Here is a 20,417-nt window from a genome sequence, read left to right on the forward strand (position 1 = left end):
GTTAAGAAATAAATAAAATGCAATAAAATAAATCACTTCAGAAAGACAAACAGAGCCTGACAAAGGCACCAGGAATCATGCAGTCTTGATGGTGTCATGGGCGACCACAGTACATTCACCACAGTGATATTTGTAACAGAGACTAAGAGGGCCAGAGCACCTAGGTCATTAACATTACACACATTGTCTGCTACATCGTCCTGATAACCATACAGTTTTGCCATTTGCTGTATTGCAACAGATAACACTACTGTAAAGCAGTATGTGATATATTTCAGGGCCCTCTTTACTGTGTACGAGAGGGGCTGTTCAGTATAGGGGGAAGAGGTCATGTAGAAGTATGACTCGTACTTGCGTCCACTATGGTACACTAAAACATGGCTATAAATGTGTGCTCTTGTAGCAGACCAACTAAACAGCACTAACAAATAATGACAGGAATTCCAATAAAATCTTTTATTTCCCTTGTTGCCACAGCATGACAGCATTCCAGGGAGGATAAAAATATGTCAGTCTGATAATGGATGCAGCTGTGTTTTCTTCTTTTTATTTGGCAGTGATGAAACATTTCTTCATAGTGATGATGGACTCTACTTCTGTAGATCTCCATGTACACGGAAACGATAAATACACGTGTGTGTTGGATTTCCCCAGTTACTCTCCACTCGCAATTCAATTATTTTATAAGTTTTTACATCCTTAGGCTAAGCAAGCAAGAAAAAAATGGAAAACATTAAACAGAGATTTTTTTTTTTTTGTAAATAAGCTGCATTCAAGACATTATTTACTTACATAAACAAAACAGTTAAGAACATTGTTTTGAAAATGTGTGTACTTGGCTAACATAGAACTAGCCAATGACAGGGATAGGGAGAGTGTACTTTAGCTAATATAGAACTAGCCAATGACAAGGCTGGGGGAAGTGTACTTCAGCTAACATAGAACTAGCTAATGACAGGGCTGGGGGGGGGGTGTACTTTAGCAAACATAGAACTAGCCAAAGACAGGAGTGAGGATTGTGTACTTTAGCTAACATAGAACTATCCAATGACAGGGATGGGGGTGTACATTAGTTAACATAGAACTAGCCAAGACAGGGGTGGAGAGAGTGCACTTTAGCTAACATAGAACTAGCCAACGTCAGGGGTGGAGAGAGTGCACTTTAGCTAACATAGAACTAGCCAACGTCAGGGGTGTGAGGAGTGTACTTTAGCTAACATAGAACTAGCCAATGACAGGGGTGGGGGTGTGGTAGGAGGGTGAAGAGACTAGAAAACAAAGGAAAAATAAAGGAATTGGAAGACAAAATGATGTATGGTTTTATATACAGTATCTTTCTTTGCAGCCAAATGAGAGAATTTTTATATTCAGTATCTTTCTTTATAATACAATCAGAGACAGCTTTAAACTGGCATTTCCAAGGTTAGAGGCCTTAAGATCCTTGAGAGACAACTTCCATTATAAGAGCTGACCTAATGCGTCAGTATTAGCCTTGTACTTTATAAAGCAGAATACATTCTAGTCAGTAACAATTGCTAGCTTTCCTTAGGTTACACTCATAAGGAAAAGGATACTAATTCCATTTTGCTCCATAATTTTAACATGAGTACATTTTTGGAGAAAGACTGGAAATTGCTTGCAAAAAAGAGGAAGTGTGGTGCAGTAGTTAATGTTGTTGCCCCACAGCAAGAGGTTCTCTGGTTTCATTCTTGACGGGGGTGCTTTCTGTGCAGACTTAGCATGTTCTCCCTGTGTTCGTGTATTTTTTCTCTAAGAGCTGAGGCTTCCTCCCACATTCCAAAGACATGCATCTGGAGCATTTCTCCTTGGGCCTCTGCTGAAAATAGGATCTGTCCTAGTCAGACTTTCCTGGTCAACAAATAATAAATAAATAGGGCCTGATGATGTTGTCATACAACAGGAGACAAATATTATTTTCCTGTTTACCCACTTCTAAGGAAAGAAGTGACAAAGGCATTGACTGCAAGGTTTCAAACCAAAGTATAAGAATGCAATGCACAACCAGTGTGTTTGCACATGTACAGTGGCACCATGACTACTCAGATGACAACAGACCACCTGACCAGGTCCAGTCCATGGAGAAATTCCGAACATATTTATAGGGCAGTTTCTTTTCCTAGAATAGCCTTTTACTGCAAACATAATGTTCAATAGATTTCACCCAAATCATACTAACATGATCCTATCAAGAACACCACTGTGACTTGGAATGTCTAAAGCAAATATGTCAAGACTACATAGATTGTTAGCATGACCTTAGTACCATGGCTTTTCAACAGCTTCTTGCAAAAATATATATTTTGTTTTAGGCCTGCAGTTCCCTTCTCTGAACCAACTCTTTAGTGTACCATTTGAAGTCACATAAAGGATGCAATGACTGACCAAATGAGCTCTGATATACTCAATAGTTAGTTAAGAGACTGCTCCATAAGAAGCTGCAGAGATAGTGCATCACATAGGTTATAAGTCTAGTACCAGAAATTAAATTGTCCAGTCTAGAGTTCCAGAAGCCTATGTTAAAAAAAGAAAAAAACAGAATTTAGTTATTTATTTATTTTTTGCTTTTGTTTACTGGGAAAGTCCAACTGGTCATAAGTCCCATTTTCAGCGGAGACCTGGGGAGTAATGCTCCATTTTACAGAATTAGTAGAAAGCAGTTATACAAGATTTACATAATAAATGTACATACATACATCGATTAGTAATGATATGACAGTTAATCAAAAAATAAATGTACATACATAGAAAAGTGAATGTACATACATAGGCTAGTAAATGAATATACATAGAATTGTAATGATATGACAGTTAATGAAAACATGACAGTTAAATGAAAAATACAGTAAAATATGATTTAATATCAAACTTTTAAGAGTCTAGTTACTTTTAAATGGAATCAGTTGAAAATAGGTGTTGAGCAAAGAGATTATAGGATGAACATGGTCACACATTATGAAGGATTATTAAGGAGGTCCAGGTAAAAGGGATAGTAATGGAGAAGGGTAGGAGACAGATAATTAGAGCTTATAAAGTATTATCTGTATTACAGCCAGTTACATATTACATAAAAGAGTAGTGACAGTAAGAGTTTGGCGATTATCCAGGAACATCACATATACAGAGCTGGCAAATGAGTAGGAAGGACTTTAGCTGAGTTTTAAATTATTTTAGCAAATGTTCTTGTCATATTTCTATTGAGATGGAGTTCCACGATTTATCAAGGTGATAGGAAAAGAGTGATTTGTCAGCAGAATTGTTGGGTTTGGATGCATGTAATAGACATTTGTCCAATGAACATAGTGGCCTGGAAGGGTTATTTGTGTGTAGTTGGAAATGGATGGATATTTGTTAGGTTTATATACAATGCTATGGATTTGTGGAAGCTGTGAGTAGGTTAGATAATATGGGAATTCCAGCCACTGCAATTCCCTTAGGGTGGCAGAGTGATGGATTTTGTTTGAAAGGTTGGCAGCAAATCATGCTGTTTTGTAGTAACATTGCTCAAGTTTGTTTAGCAAGGCCACTTGGATGTTGTTATGGATGGGAGCAGAATACTTTAGAGCAGGCAAGAGGAGAGAAGAGGCAATGTGATTTCTTATAGTGTCTGAGAGTGAGGGTTTGGCTGTTTAGAGAGAATGTAGTTTTTGGTGTCATTTGTTCACTGCATTTTGGATGTATGTGTGCCAATTTTTAGGTTCTCATCTACACAGATGCCTAGCAGTTTAGTATGTGTGACAAGTTTAGTTTTTGTCTTGTTGGATGAGGTAACTGAGAAGGTTTTATTGATTGTAAGCTGTTTGGGAGTTAATAGTATTAGTTTTAATTTATTTGGGTTAAGGAATAGCTAGGCAGATATTATGGGAATTTTGAAGTAGTGATGGGACTGACTGAAATGAAATTTGAAAGCATAAGAAGTCTAAGAGATGGTTGAATAGTGCAGCTGGGATTGAATAACTGGTTTATAGAGGATCAGAATATTTTGGGATTTGTGTAGTTTTTATGTTGCATGTCAGTATAATGCGCTTTTTTAATTAACTAAAACTCAAATTAAGAAAAATTGGATAACCATGTATTCCAGGCTCTATCTCTAAGTCTCACAATGTGTTTTTATTTCAAGACAACCATGGGTCACATTTGGCCCTAACTGTTTTTCTGAATGGAGCAAGTTCAATTAGGATGTTCAAGAAAGTAGAATTAAAAGAGCTACTATGATCTACTGGAATATATTCTAGAACATTCCTGTTATATAGTTTTAAATAGAAGATAAAGGAATCTTTGGTGAAATGTGTGAGGTTACATGAATATTAGTTTGCTCTCTTATTACGTAGGTAGGAGATGATCACTTAGGGTATCTGAAAGGGTACCTGAGGTAAAGATTTTATGAGGTATAGAGGTAAGAATCCAGTCAATTACTATTCCCTTGGTGTTGTTTTTTATTATAATGGGTGGGAGTGGTAATTAGATATGAGAGATCAAAGAGATTTATTGATTGGTGAGTTTAGTTAAATGAGTGAGAGAGAGAGAAAGAGCTAATTTGTAGGAAGAAAATGAAATCTCACAGCTGATGAAGTGGAATTCTGAAAGTAGGTTTCCCACCCTAACTTATATCACATCTGTTATGTAAATGGGGCATTGAGGACTGCTTGGTGAAGACATGGACTGAGCTACTATGGAGTTGTTTTCTATTCTGAGAGAGTGAGGAATTCATTATGTTTCCACTTTCTGACTGTCCATACTTCCAAGCCAGACATCTATCCTGGAAAGTAATAGGGTGGCAGCAATTTATAATGCTCTCTGTGGGTTTACACGCACACACACATGCAGACACACACACACACACACACACACACACACACACACACACACACACACACACACACACACACACACACACACACACGTGAGTGTGCACCCTTAACGTGCTATAGGAATGAAAAGAAGGTAGTGCTTTGCAGATGATGAATGCCCAACATCTGGTTCTGCATCTAACTGCTGGAAAACACTGCAAGGAAAAAACTGAATTCTTTGCTTGTAGTGAGTCTCACAGTTGCTGGGGTGGTGAAGATGAGGGGGTAGTCTGATGGGGGACCTGAGAAAATCTGAAATAAAAAAAAATATGGAAAGCAAATATGTTTACTAAACATGAAATGCAAAAAATAGAAAAATGAGTACCTGAATAAAGAAGGTCTGTACTGGAGTTCCATTCTGGTCATAGGTGAACTTCCCAAGAAGAGTCTCCAGTTTGTCATTAGGATTATCCAAACCCTGTAGCAAATAAAAAAATAAGACTTCATATTAGCTAAATGAATCTGTTGATACTGTGCCTCTTGCTAGAACATAATGCGTTTTAAAATGTCTTGTGCAAATATCTTATCTCTTTAGAAGCAAGAACAGAAAGGGAAAGAAGGGGGAGGGGATAGAAAATGAGAGAATCAGAAGAAAGATGTCATATGATTTTAATATTTTTATACAGCAATCAGATTCAGATTGGTTTATGCACTATCCAACATTCTTCTATGCATTTGTCCCTGTACATACATCCAGTGCATGATGTGTGTTGTTTTATGTATAGTAGTAGTAAGGTGGTAAAACAGAGATTACTAGCAAGAAGGTCAACTCCATATTTACTAACAACAAAATGGTTTGCACGTTGTAAAACCACCAGGAAGGGAAGAGCAAAAAGAAATTTGGCAGACAGATGACTTGAGAAAAACCTCACACTCACAAGAAGACAGATCAAGGGCAAGGTTGCAGGAGCAGCGTTGAAGCAGGAAAGAGTACATTTTACCTAAAAAAGTCTAGCTAGGTGTTTATATAGAGGTAAATTGAATTGTACAGACTGAGGTTTGCATGCTATAAAGGTCATTTAGTTAAAGTATCGAACAGAGTAAGATATAATTGAGTGAAAGTTCACACAGGAAATTCTAGCATTTTTGATGTTACTGTGCAGGCCTGGTAAACATAATGGAAAAACAAAATGTTACCCTTCGATTAATGATACTGAAAAAGAAAAAAATCCATTGTTACTTAATGTGATTCCTATCTAGATACGTAGGTTGTTGCTGATTTTCCTAGCACCACAAAGTCCTGCAATGAAAACATTCAGGGATACAGTTAAAATTTTGAAGAATCATTTAAGCCCAGGCAGAGCTGTGCAAATTATCAGTACGCTTTGAGTTTAGTGTGAAACTGTCTGATGCAATATGAGAGATGTTTATACATGTATCACAGAAGCATAAAAATGTGACTTTCAAAGACTTAACACTTAGCCATACACTTGGCACTGCGGTACCATTGGATACTGCTAGAAAGACAATCAAATGTCACCTGTGGGTGGGGCTCCAATCCAACCTGGCCTGACAGCAGATATAAGAATTGGTTCTGAAGAAGTCTACAAGGGCAAAAGCTCTTACCCCCAAAAAATATAAAAGCAATGCTCAATTTCCTTTTTTGAAGAAAGATTCGGAGCTGGATTTATTTTGTTTTTAGAAATAAAATTATTTAGTTGAAGTGGCTGCTCTAAATATTTGGGATTTTGATAATCCTAACTTGGAATTCAACCCCCACCTAAAAAATCCTTTATTGTAATTTTGGACACTGCTACAAGGTATACTTCTAAAATTCATACAATATTTTTTTGAAGCACAGATTCAACCCTTGTCTGGCTCCCTTGTCTCTGGAGGATAGGGGCTGTCAATAAGTAACATTTTCTCCAATTAACACCCCAAGACACAAATCCCTTAGCTACCTCCTCACTAACATACCCCCTCCTAATAGATGCTCAAAGTACTCAGGGATAAATTGGGGTGGGATACATGGGTAGGCTTATAAATGTTCTAGTGGTCGTTAGCCTAATAACAGCCTATGAACCTGTGAAACTATATAAAGAAACAAGCATTTTTCACTCTGGCAAAGCATCACATATTGCAATGCAGGTGACCACTAAGTCATAGAAAAAAACTGTGGCAAGAAGCCTAAAATGCTAAGCACATGATGCAGAAAGAATAATGCAAGGATGCTTATGCATAAGACAGCTGGTTCAGACACTGATATTGATTCAGGGAAGATTATGCATGACAAATGAGTTGAAAAGTGATTTATGATGCTTTGTAGTATATAATAATGGGAAATGATAAGGGAATCATTTCAATTACCTCAGTGGTTGAGAGGTGAAAATGGAATGGATACAGGGTCACTGATATCCATAAACTCTGCTGCTGCGGTATTTTCAAAGTTACCATTAAACATGCAAACATGTACACATGACAAAAGTTGCTCTAAAGAGTAAAACCAATGTGACATGCAATGGTAACACTCACAGAGGTGCCAGAAGCTGTTGAAGGATGGGGGGGGGGGGCAGAGGGTGAGAGGAACACTTAGTGATCTAAAAAGGGCAATTTTTCAAAACTATTTATTACCACAACATAGGTTCACTTGGAGGACATTTTAAGCTTAGACAGTTTCCCTTTTGGTGCTTGAATTAACATTTTCTGATTGGTCTTACCTTTCCCATGGCTGTTAATTTCATATTAGCCCTAGTGCGAATAACTGGGATCATATCATAGATAATTTGAGGGGACTCATGTAAGGAATGCAGTATTTAGAGACTGCCTCTATCCATTATTGGCACGAGAGACAGTCCTGGAGTACATTTTCTATTACTCATCCTTAGATCCAAGTTGCATTTGAATATGGACACAGATAAGCTTTGTTTTACTTGAATGGATAATCTGTTCTGGAACAGTGGTAGCCTCTGTGATATATATCCATCTCTCCACAACATTCAGTTTAGATACCTGGACTGAGTATTTCTGATGCCATTTGACTTGCTGATGTTCAGTAGGTCCATCAGTATTAGGTGGGAGGAAGCCTTGTATACCTCTAAGCACTCTGTAGGATACTGAATATAGTGATCAATCTTTGAGGAGGTCTATGCAAGACCTATTGTTTAGGACTTGTATCGTTTTAGTAAGGTATCTCTGCGGGTATTCCAATTGTTGATAGGGTCTGGACAGATACATGCCAAAGTGGGCATTATACAAAATGATTGACCTAATGAGGGCTTTGTAAAGGGGGACAATAACATCTCTAGATCGTGTCACAATCAATGTGTTCATAAGCTATGCAATATAGAAAGACTTTCTTATGACTCTGCAGAATGGAAGTTAAGTCACTGTGCACACACAAGTTCCCAAATGCTAAACAACTGGGTCATTTCTTAAGGGGCATTGTCAATTTGGCAGTTCCCTGGAGTAGACAACTTCCCAAAGGTTACAATAATTTATTTTTTGGAGCTTAGTTTCAGTTCATGATTTTGGTACCAGCATGATGATTAAGTCATTAGGGATTTTACAGAATTAGTAAAAAGTTTACAAGTTTACATAATAAATGTACATACATACATCGATTAGTAATGATATGACAAAAATAAATGTACATACATAGAAAAGTGAATGTACATACATAGGCTAGTAAATGAATATACATAGAATTGTAATGATATGACAGTTAATGAAAACATGACAGTTAAATGAAAAATACAGTAAAATATGATTTAATATCAAACTTTTAAGAGTCTAGTTACTTTTAAATGGAATCAGTTGAAAATAGGTGTTGAGCAAAGAGATTATAGGATGAACATGGTCACAAATTATGAAGGATTATTAAGGAGGTCCAGGTAAAAGGGATAGTAATGGAGAAGGGTAGGAGACAGACAGATAATTAGAGCTTATAAAGTATTATCTGTATTACGGCCAGTTACATATTACATAAAAGAGTAGTGACAGTAAGAGTTTGGCGATTATCCAGGAACATCACATATACAGAGCTGGCAAATGAGTAGGAAGGACTTTAGCTGAGTTTTAAATTATTTTAGCAAATGTTCTTGTCATATTTCTAGTGAGATGGAGTTCCAGGATTTATCAAGGTGATAGGAAAAGAGTGATTTGTCAGCAGAATTGTTGGGTTTGGATGCATGTAATAGACATTTGTCCAATGAACATAGTGGCCTGGAAGGGTTATTTGTGTGTAGTTGGAAATGGATGGATATTTGTTAGGTTTATATACAATGCTATGGATTTGTGGAAGCTGTGAGTAGGTTAGATAATATGGGAATTCCAGCCACTGCAATTCCCTTAGGGTGGCAGAGTGATGGATTTTGTTTGAAAGGTTGGCAGCAAATCATGCTGTTTTGTAGTAACATTGCTCAAGTTTGTTTAGCAAGGCCACTTGGATGTTGTTATGGATGGGAGCAGAATACTTTAGAGCAGGCAAGAGGAGAGAAGAGGCAATGTGATTTCTTATAGTGTCTGAGAGTGAGGGTTTGGCTGTTTAGAGAGAATGTAGTTTTTGGTGTCATTTGTTCACTGCATTTTGGATGTATGCGTGCCAATTTTTAGGTTCTCATCTACACAGATGCCTAGCAGTTTAGTATGTGTGACAAGTTTAGTTTTTGTCTTGTTGGATGAGGTAACTGAGAATGTTTTATTGATTGTAAGCTGTTTGGGAGTTAATAGGATTAGTTTTAATTTATTTGGGTTAAGGAATAGCTAGGCAGATATTATGGGAATTATGAAGTAGTGATGGGACTGACTGAAATGAAATTTGAAAGCATAAGAAGTCTAAGAGATGGTTGAATAGTGCAGCTGGGATTGAATAACTGGTTTATAGAGGATCAGAATATTTTGGGATTTGTGTAGTTTTTATGTTGCATGTCAGTATAATGCGCTTTTTTAATTAACTAAAACTCAAATTAAGAAAAATTGGATAACCATGTATTCCAGGCTCTATCTCTAAGTCTCACAAGGTGTTTTTTTATTTCAAGACAACCATGGGTCACATTTGGCCCTAACTGTTTTTTTCTGAATGGAGCAAGTTCAATTAGGATGTTCAAGAAAGTAGAATTAAAAAGAGCTACTATGATCTACTGGAATATATTCTAGAACATTCCTGTTATATAGTTTTAAATAGAAGATAAAGGAATCTTTGGTGAAATGTGTGAGGTTACATGAATATTAGTTTGCTCTCTTATTACGTAGGTAGGGAGATGATCACTTAGGGTATCTGAAAGGGTACCTGAGGTAAAGATTTTATGAGGTGTAGAGGTAAGAATCCAGTCAATTAATATTCCCTTAGTGTTGTTTTTATTATAATGGGTGGGAGTGGTAATTAGATATGAGAGATCAAAGAGATTTATTGATTGGTGAGTTTAGTTAAATGAGTGACAGAGAGAGAAAGAGCTAATTTGTAGGAAGAAAATGAAATCTCACAGCTGATGAAGTGGAATTCTGGAAGTAGGTTTCCCACCCTAACTTATATCACATCTGTTATGTAAATGGGGCATTGAGGACTGCTTGGTGAAGACATGGACTGAGCTACTATGGAGTTGTTTTCTATTCTGAGAGAGTGAGGAATTCATTATGTTTCCACTTTCTGACTGTCCATACTTCCAAGCCAGACATCTATCCTGGAAAGTAATAGGGTGGCAGCAATTTATAATGCTCTCTGTGGGTTTACACGCACACATGCAGACACACACACACACACACACACACACACATACACACACACACACACACACACACACACACACACACACACACGTGAGTGTGCACCCTTACAAGTTTTGTAAGCATGCATATAGAAAGACTTTCTTATGACTCTGCAGATTGGAGTTAGATGTCAACTAGTTCCCAAAGCACATGGGTCTTTCTTAGGATGTAATTGGCATCCCGATAGACAACCCAAGGTACTAATTTTTTGGAGCTTAGTTTCAGTTCATGATTTTGGTACCAGCATGATGATTAAGTCATTAGGGGATTCAATAAATGCTCCTAGCTTGCAGTGATTTCAAACTTAGTTGACCAAAGCCCTTTGGTATTTACTTTTTCTTTTGAGATGTACCTGCCAAACAAAAAAAAAATCTCAGCACTGAACCCAGGGGGACTCCATTGGTGACTGGTCTCTTTCTAGGGGTAACTTCCCCTATTTTGATGTCCTACATCCTGTGGGAAAGTTGACAATCCAAACAGTGATGTAAGTGTTTGCTCCTACATTATTCATCTTTTGTACTACACCTGAGTAGGGGATTGTGTCAAAAGTTTGTATTATTTTTCACAACTGATACTTTGTTATATCATTCCAACTTCTGATCATGTACAGTAAATAGTGCAAAATTCCAGAGCCGGATCATGGTTAAATGGGGCCCTAGGCAGGGTAATAGATTAGCCCCCCCAGAGTAGCTCCTCCTGCAGCAACCCTCTACCGCCCCAGCAGCAGCCCCCTCCCCAGCCACTCAAGTGTCCTATTACTTGGCTATATCTCCTCATTTACCATAAACACTGTTCAAGCCTGTCAGTGTGCATACTGTTTTCTTATTTACTTCTATAATGATTACAGATATTGAAATAAAATAGCACAAACACTGAGCCATTTGCCAAACAAACAATACAGTCTCACAATGATAACAGACTTTAGCATGAGCAGTAAACTTATCTGCCCTTGAAACTCACATTCATTGAAAGGGCATGAAAACCCATATTCATTTTGCATCTGGCCAGTGGAGGACTAAGCTTAACTCTGGGCTGTATTCAAACCACAGACTCCTTATATATTTTTAGGGCCATGCATACATGTATGCATTCTTTGATTCACCTTCCTGATTGCATTAAATTATATTCCTTGTATAATATAGCACTACTTGTTAGAATGTGTTTTAAATTTGTAGTTTTGAACAGTCTTCCAGTAAGCAATAAAACAAAATGTATGCACCAATAATCACAAAACTACCCATTTCAGAAAATTTCAACCATAAAAGGCCACTCAAACTTCTGTCATTATAATCCACCAATATCAGTCAAAAAACACAATTTGTGTATAAGTCAAAGTCATCCACATAAATCCACATTAAAGAGATCTGTAACTAATGAAGATGTTACTACCAGAAAACAACTTTACATTTCAATGTTTCATCTATAAATTCAGTACCTACTGCCCTTGAAGATTTAATTGCCAAAGTTACATTAAAAACATTGGTAAGCTGGTAATATTGTAATAGGGAATGACTGATAAACCAACAAGTTTATAGTTACTAGGCATTTCATAGAAAGAAGGATAGACTTAGGAGTGTAGAACCAATATTCCCTCCTTAAAATGCACCAAATAATCAGCAATCAGAATGGCACTGCAATATCATCACTCCACCTACATGGTGTGGGAGTAGAATCCACTGCCTTCTGCACCAAAGGCAATTATGCTACTAACACTGCGTTCAAATTCTACAACACAAACAGAGACTGCCATTTGATAACCAAAACAGATGAACATTGAAAACAGACTTTGCACGAGTAACAGTAAACTTACCTTCCATTGAAACTCACAATTCCATGAAAATGAAATGGAAACTCAGTCCCTTGAAAATGCACTGAAACTCATAAACTGTCATTTGATTTTTCCCAGTTAGGGGTCACCACAGCAAAACTTTGGTCCGCTAATGATTGGAAGTGAATTTTTATGTTGTCGAGTTGCCAGTCCGGTGCCCAACCTTCAAAGAAGGCACACCCACACACACTTGCACCTACCTGCATGTCTTTAGATCACTCAACCACGGGGAGAACATGCAGACTCCGCACACTGAAACTCATAATTCCCTGAAAATGTACTGAAACTCAAACTCACAATTCCTTCTGTAGTCTGGTAGTTGGTGTAGAGGATTCAGGCTCTTGTCTCCTCTAACCAGGTTACAGGGTCAAGCCTGATCAAGCTAATTGGCTAACCTGCCCTCCTCCCTAACTAGGGCATTACATACCATACTTCTCAACCTCTTAGCATAAGAAATCTAGCTAAGCCTAAAATAATGGGAGGACAAAGGCCCCTAAATAAGGACAGATTTTAAATATTGCTTTTATAGACTTAGAAAGTTGCTGGAATAACAGCATTTGTCTTAGCATGCATTTTCTAAAGGAAATGTAGTCTGAAACTCAAATGTATGACACTATTTACTTATTTCAATCCTCATTGATTTGCCAGAAAACCACAAATGTTGAATGAATAGGCCACAAATATGAGGCAAAAATCAGGACATTCTGTAAAAATAAGGACAGTTGAGAGGTACACATACCTCTCAACCTCTTAGGGCAAGAAATCTGGACAAAGCCTGAAATAATAGGCATGCAATGGCCCAAAATAGGCATAGATTTTAAATATTGCTTTTTTAACTTAGAAAGTTGCTAGAATAACAGGATTTGTGTAAGCATGGATTTTCTGAAGAATATGAAGTCTGAAACTCATATATATATATATATATATATATATATATATATATATATATATATATATATATATATATATATATCAACGAAAAACCGTTCTAAAACTGTAAAGCAAAGTAGAATAATGCCAATAAACAATTAAAACTTTGTAACTAATAATTAATGGAACACAGCTGAGGCATAGCTTCATTCTATTGTTGCTGGGAACTTCATCAGAACTAAAATACAGCTCTATAAATAGCTGTATACAGGAATACCTAATTTGATATGAGTGCAATGGCCAAAGATTTCTTCACAAAGAAGAATTCAAACCAATGATTATGTCCTCATGTTATACAAGGCCAATAAAATGTTTCAATTCTTTCCAATAGTCAGTGATGTGATAACAACTTTGAAACTAACTAGAGTGAGTTGAACAAAATACCATGTTACGATGTTACTGATAGTTATATTCACAAAGCTGGAAATGACCGTAGTGAACCATTGTCATAGTTAGTAGGCAAAAACACAGTATGCTCAAGTTCATTTTCAGAGGTCATTAATGAGACGTCAGTTAGTCAACAACAGTTCGTCAAATTTACTTGTTCCAGTACTATGAAAGCTGAATGGCAATCAAGAGATTCATTCTACAGAAATCACTATCATATCAATTTCAGTTCCAAAGTCAGCAGCAGTGCTACAGCATAACAGTGGTTGTAAACTGATCAGCACAGCACAAGTTATCACAGTCAGCAAACCACCAGTGAACATATGATTGCACAGGAGAAAGGTTTACTACAAAGACATTGGTCCGTTGAAAGATGTCAACCTAAGTTGCATGTATTGAGGTCAGTTTGCATTAGACTGTTTCATGTCTGATGACAGATGGAATATGTGTCAATCATCTAGCTTGATGAAGCTGATAGATGTTTCCTCATCTAAAACACATTGTTCAGGATTCTTAACATGGTCATTTCAGCTCACAGTCTGAAACTTCATGAACGCCATTTGAAACAAGTCAAAATCAGATTATTGTGAATGTTCAGAACTTGATAGTATCGTATTACTAGTTCATCAATGATTATCGCATCTGAAAAACAAAGTCCAGGTGTCATGAACTGTATTTGGGATAATGTCAATTAAAGAGCTACTTATGACCTTCCATGAAGGTTCAATTTATCTAAATATTACCTAATTGACAACTCTTTTTTGCCAATGTTAACAAAGAACATGTGTAGGAAACAGACAACTGGACATATTGGTGAAAAGCTTTCTGAGATGGATGTATGTGTTCCAGTAAACCAGAGACAAGTCATTTACTCTTAAAATCCACAAGTTCGATATAACTTTCAGAGGTTAAATCTGCATTGTTCAAAGCTTAATGGAATGTAACACAGTTTTGAAGCAAAAACAGGTCTAACAAATGTCCTATGCTGACTAGCTAGCAGCTATGGCAGATTAACTGTGTTCACTGCATCATGGAAATTATTTTGTATATTATAAGGGAAAATAAAAATTTATTACCTGTGGTTGGTAAATGTGTAAGTCACTTATCATGTAGTGTATTTTCAAAGTTACCATTAAACATGCAAACATGTACACATGACAAAAGTTGCTCTAAAGAGTAAAACCAATGTGACATGCAATGGTAACACTCACAGAGGTGCCAGAAGCTGTTGAAGGATGGGGGGGCCGAGGGTGAGAGGAACACTTAGTGATCTAAAAGGGCAATTTTTCAAAACTATTTATTACCACAACATAGGTTCCTTGGAGGACATTTTAAGCTTAGACAGTTTCCCTTTTGGTGCTTGAATTAACATTTTCTGATTGGTCTTACCTTTCCCATGGCTGTTAATTTCATATTAGCCCTAGTGCGAATAATAACTGGGATCATATCATAGATAATTTGAGGGGACTCATGTAAGGAATGCAGTATTTAGAGACTGCCTCTATCCATTATTGGCATGAGAGACAGTCCTGGAGTACATTTTCTATTACTCATCCTTAGATCCAAGTTGCATTTGAATATGGACACAGATAAGCTTTGTTTTACTTGAATGGATAATCTGTTCTGGAACAGTGGTAGCCTCTGTGATATATATCCATCTCTCCACAACATTCAGTTTAGATACCCGGACTGAGTATTTCTGATGCCATTTGACTTGCTGATGTTCAGTAGGTCCATCAGTATTAGGTGGGAGGAAGCCTTGTATACCTCTAAGCACTCTGTAGGATACTGAATATAGTGATTAATCTTTGAGGAGGTCTATGCAAGACCTATTGTTTAGGACTTGTATCGTTTTAGTAAGGTATCTCTGCGGGTATTCCAATTGTTGATAGGGTCTGGACAGATACATGCCAAAGTGGGCATTATACAAAATGATTGACCTAATGAGGGCTTTGTAAAGGAGGACAATAACATCTCTAGATCGTGTCACAATCAATGTGTTCATAAGCTATGCAATATAGAAAGACTTTCTTATGACTCTGCAGAATGGAAGTTAAGTCACTGTGCACACACAAGTTCCCAAATGCTAAACAACTGGGTCATTTCTTAAGGGGCATTGTCAATTTGGCAGTTCCCTGGAGTAGACAACTTCCCAAAGGTTACAATAATTTATTTTTTGGAGCTTAGTTTCAGTTCATGATTTTGGTACCAGCATGATGATTAAGTCATTAGGGGATTCAATAAATGCTCCTAGCTTGCAGTGATTTCAAACTTAGTTGACCAAAGCCCTTTGGTATTTACTTTTTCTTTTGAGATGTACCTGCCAAACAAAAAAAAAAATCTCAGCACTGAACCCAGGGGGACTCCATTGGTGACTGGTCTCTTTCTAGGGGTAACTTCCCCTATTTTGATGTCCTACATCCTGTGGGAAAGTTGACAATCCAAACAGTGATGTAAGTGTTTGCTCCTACATTATTCATCTTTTGTACTACACCTGAGTAGGGGATTGTGTCAAAAGTTTGTATTATTTTTCACAACTCATACTTTGTTATTTCATTCCAACTTCTGATCATGTACAGTAAATAGTGCAAAATTCCAGAGCCGGATCATGGTTAAATGGGGCCCTAGGCAGGGTAATAGATTAGCCCCCCCAGAGTAGCTCCTCCTGCAGCAACCCTGTACCGCCCCAGCAGCAGCCCCCTCCCCAGCCACTCAAGTGTCCTATTACTTGGCTATATCTCCTCATTTACCATAAACACTGTTCAAGCCTGTCAGTGTGCATACTGTTTTCTTATTTACTTCTATAATGATTACAGATATTGAAATAAAATAGCACAAACACTGAGCCATTTGCCAAACAAACAATACAGTCTCACAATGATAACAGACTTTAGCATGAGCAGTAAACTTATCTGCCCTTGAAACTCACATTCATTGAAAGGGCATGAAAACCCATATTCATTTTGCATCTGGCCAGTGGAGGACTAAGCTTAACTCTGGGCTGTATTCAAACCACAGACTCCTTATATATTTTTAGGGCCATGCATACATGTATGCATTCTTTGATTCACCTTCCTGATTGCATTAAATTATATTCCTTGTATAATATAGCACTACTTGTTAGAATGTGTTTTAAATTTGTAGTTTTGAACAGTCTTCCAGTAAGCAATAAAACAAAATGTATGCACCAATAATCACAAAACTACCCATTTCAGAAAATTTCAACCATAAAAGGCCACTCAAACTTCTGTCATTATAATCCACCAATATCAGTCAAAAAACACAATTTGTGTATAAGTCAAAGTCATCCACATAAATCCACATTAAAGAGATCTGTAACTAATGAAGATGTTACTACCAGAAAACAACTTTACATTTCAATGTTTCATCTATAAATTCAGTACCTACTGCCCTTGAAGATTTAATTGCCAAAGTTACATTAAAAACATTGGTAAGCTGGTAATATTGTAATAGGGAATGACTGATAAACCAACAAGTTTATAGTTACTAGGCATTTCAAAGAAAGAAGGACAGACTTAGGAGTGTCGAACCAATATTCCCTCCTTAAAATGCACCAAATAATCAGCAATCAAAATGGCACTGCAATATCATCACTCCACCTACATGGTGTGGGAGTAGAATCCACAGCCTTCTGCACCAAAGGCAATTATGCTACTAACACTGCGTTCAAATTCTACAACACAAACAGAGACTGCCATTTGATAACCAAAACAGATGAACATTGAAAACAGACTTTGCACGAGTAACAGTAAACTTACCTTCCATTGAAACTCACAATTCCATGAAAATGAAATGGAAACTCAGTCCCTTGAAAATGCACTGAAACTCATAAACTGTCGTTTGATTTTTCCCAGTTAGCGGTCACCACAGCAAAACTTTGGTCCGCTAATGACTGGAAGTGAATTTTTATGTTGTCGAGTTGCCAGTCCGGTGCCCAACCTTCAAAGAAGGCACACCCACACACTTGCACCTACCTGCATGTCTTTAGATCACTCAACCACGGGGAGAACATGCAGACTCCGCACACTGAAACTCATAATTCCCTGAAAATGTACTGAAACTCAAACTCACAATTCCTTCTGTAGTCTGGTAGTTGGTGTAGAGGATTCAGGCTCTTGTCTCCTCTAACCAGGTTACAGGGTCAAGCCTGATCAAGCTAATTGACTAACCTGCCCTCCTCCCTAACTAGGGCATTACATACCATACTTCTCAACCTCTTAGCATAAGAAATCTAGCTAAGCCTAAAATAATGGGAGGACAAAGGCCCCTAAATAAGGACAGATTTTAAATATTGCTTTTATAGACTTAGAAAGTTGCTGGAATAACAGCATTTGTCTTAGCATGCATTTTCTAAAGGAAATGTAGTCTGAAACTCAAATGTATGACATTATTTACTTATTTCAATCCTCATTGATTTGCCAGAAAACCACAAATGTTGAATGAATAGGCCACAAATATGAGGCAAAAATCAGGACATTCTGTAAAAATAAGGACAGTTGAGAGGTACACATACCTCTCAACCTCTTAGGGCAAGAAATCTGGACAAAGCCTGAAATAATAGGCATGCAATGGCCCAAAATAGGCATAGATTTTAAATATTGCTTTTTTAACTTAGAAAGTTGCTAGAATAACAGGATTTGTGTAAGCAAGGATTTTCTGAAGAATATGAAGTCTGAAACTCATATATATATATATATATATATATATATATATATATATATATATATATACACATACATATGGGATCCATACATATGCTCGACTGCATCTTTCACCGAATCCTAGTTTGTTGAGCATACTTGCGCGAAAGTGCTGTTCATCGAAGCAGCATTTTTGCGTAAGTATGCTTGTTGTTCCGGTTGTACTATGGTGCGGTAAGGGAAAATTCCCTTTTCCTCACTGTAGTGCAACCTCTGAGTGAGAATATTAAAGTATGGGGCGATGGGGGGCTTCCCCCCTGCATTCAAGTAGATTTTGTATTTTTTTTTGTTTTTTTACATACTTTAACAAAACCGCTTTTTCGATGAAAGCGCTTTCGTTAAAGTAATGGATTCAGGATTTTGATCTTTCAATCAAAAGTCCTAGATCCATTTATATTTATATATATATATATATATATATATATATATATATATATATATATATATATATATATATCATTATTTATTGACTTCAGCCCTGCATGATTTGCCAGAAAGCCACAAACTTTATAAGAAGCAGAGCAATACTATGAGTCTAAATTTGGACAGTTGAGATGTATGTTAAACACACACACCTACCTTTGCCCTGCTGTCACACAGCAACACACTAACACCTACCTTCTCTCTGTTCTCACATAGCAACACACTCACACCCACACATATGGCTACTTCTATAACTGATGCCTGCAAAAATAGCAAAGATTTCATCCACCTATTTCAAACAATAATTTTTTTTTTATTTTTAACCCAGGTAAGCAAACTGATGTAAGACTCTTTATAACCATGAGCTGCACCACTGGCATAACACATGCTAAAAACACACAAAATACTGTAGTGCTGAACTTTCTGTAATTACTTCAGGTATGTCAGACTATAAAAAAGGCTTACAAGAACAGAAAATATAAACCATAAAACAATATGCATAATGAATTCACAACAAGGATTTAACTACAAGAATAAATAAATCCATAAATCCACAACCCCCCATTTTCCATTTTTTTACACATGGGGTCAGAGTATCACATGAACTGTGACCCAAAACTGCTCCTGAAGACAGGTCATTAGAGCTATCATCTGTTTAGAGGTGCAAAGTGGAATACTCTTCATGAAAATTTGTTTACTACTCTGCATTTGTTAACTGAAAGGGCTAGTAGCCCATTTTCAACTCAGGCCCAGGGAGATAATGTATGTATACGTATTGACAAATACTGAAAAACTTAATCCTGGAACTATATATACTTAGAAAATGTGTAATGCACTAAGTCTTCATCATCTTCATCATCATCATTCCCCTTTTTACATGGGGGTTGAAGTATCACACCTTCATTAAATTAATGTGACCAAATCACACAGAGCCACTGGTTACGCTTCCCAAGCATAAGACTGAAATTACAACAGCTTAGTTGTTAAACTGATATACAAATGATAAAAACTTTAATATGCTATTTGTACAGTGCAGATATGTTGAGAATGATATGTACTTATGATACCTAAGGTCATAAAAACAACAAAGACAAAAGTGTGGTGTACGTAATGAGTATAACAGTGTACATGTAACTTAATGACAGATGTATAGGACTGAAAATAGGAGAAGTCAGTGGAAAAGGGAAGCAATATCAGGAATGATAACAGGAAAAGGGTAAGGACCTACAGCCAGAGTGGGAAAAAACAGAAAGATACTAAGATGTTAATGTCATTTGACACATTTGAGATTAGTCAGTTAGCATGGCCTGGGCTGAGTTATAACAAAAAAGAATCAATTTACTCCAAGATGGAGCTGCGGAGCAATGGGAGATGCAATTGTTTACATTTTTTTAATGCAAGTGTAAACCTTTGTGACTGAATTCTTGTATTTCATTTTTTTTTGTGCTACATGGCCTGCTTATTGTGCTTTTTGTTGTTGATTTTATGTTACTGAATTTTCTTTTCTTTTGCTGATATGACTCCTGGTCTGTGGCTGAAATTAGTACCCTGTTGTGA

At 36.9% G+C, this 20,417-nt stretch overlaps 1 protein-coding gene across 6 annotated transcripts in view; it reads right to left on the reverse strand.

Moving 5' to 3' along the window:
• Positions 1-441: 441 nt before the first annotated feature.
• LOC122796202 (SUN domain-containing protein 2-like) overlaps positions 442-20,417 on the reverse strand; it is a 509,959-nt gene continuing 489,983 nt past the window's right edge. For all 6 annotated transcript variants that reach the window (XM_044064539.1, XM_044064549.1, XM_044064565.1 and 3 more), the window contains 2 exons: positions 5,194-5,286; positions 442-704 (listed from right to left, as the gene is read on the reverse strand). In XM_044064539.1, the coding sequence (XP_043920474.1) occupies positions 591-704; positions 5,194-5,286 (207 nt within the window). In that variant the 3' untranslated portion in view covers positions 442-590. The remainder of the gene's footprint in view (positions 705-5,193; positions 5,287-20,417) is intronic.

The sequence above is a fragment of the Protopterus annectens genome, chromosome 1.part0, assembly GCF_019279795.1.
Source record: "Protopterus annectens isolate FY-2018-M chromosome 1.part0, PAN1.0, whole genome shotgun sequence".
In the NCBI taxonomy this organism is placed as follows: Eukaryota; Metazoa; Chordata; order Ceratodontiformes; family Protopteridae; genus Protopterus; species Protopterus annectens.